The sequence below is a fragment of the Orycteropus afer genome, unplaced genomic scaffold (assembly GCF_000298275.1).
Source record: "Orycteropus afer afer isolate SDZICR_OR568_19922 unplaced genomic scaffold, OryAfe1.0 scaffold00505, whole genome shotgun sequence".
Lineage (NCBI taxonomy): Eukaryota > Metazoa > Chordata > Mammalia > Tubulidentata > Orycteropodidae > Orycteropus > Orycteropus afer.
The window spans coordinates 510,401-510,905 of record NW_006922092.1 but is presented as its reverse complement, the minus strand read 5'-3'; the positions used below and the strand labels follow the sequence as shown (position 1 = coordinate 510,905).

At 35.0% G+C, this 505-nt stretch overlaps 1 protein-coding gene across 1 annotated transcript in view; it reads left to right on the top strand.

Annotated features, from left to right (window-relative positions):
• The window catches only part of MTHFD2L (methylenetetrahydrofolate dehydrogenase (NADP+ dependent) 2 like), a 266,611-nt gene extending 266,345 nt beyond the window's left edge, over positions 1-266 (top strand). The window contains exon 7 of the mRNA XM_007955481.1: positions 154-266. Coding sequence (XP_007953672.1) covers positions 154-266 — 113 coding nt within the window. The remainder of the gene's footprint in view (positions 1-153) is intronic.
• The last annotated feature ends 239 nt before the right edge of the window (positions 267-505 follow it).

Below are 505 nucleotides of genomic sequence, written 5' to 3'. Positions count from 1 at the left end.
GTGTGTGTGTGTGTGTGTGTGTGTGTGTGTGACATAGCCTTCTTCATTCTAAAAAGGATCTGAGATTGTTGGAATTATATGTGTAATGCAGAAAAAGACACTATATACTTAAAAATATGAAATTTTCAGATAAATTTCTGTTTCCTCCATCAGCTGTTAAGAAGAAGGCTAGCTTCATCACTCCAGTTCCAGGAGGTGTGGGACCCATGACTGTGGCAATGCTTCTGAGGAACACCCTGCTGGCAGCTAGAAAAATCATTTACTAGAGCACATAAGAAAACAAAGTGAACTGAAACATGCCATTTATTTATTGGACAAAGGACAGAAACCTTTATATTTTACTACAAAGCTATTTATTTCTACATTGTATTTATTTTTTCATGGAAGGAATCATTGTGGATCAGGTGATTCACACAACTTTATGCTAACGGATTTTCCTGCTGACACATTTTGAGTTTTAGGAAAAAACAACAGTTCCAATGAAAATTTTGGTAACAATTATTTA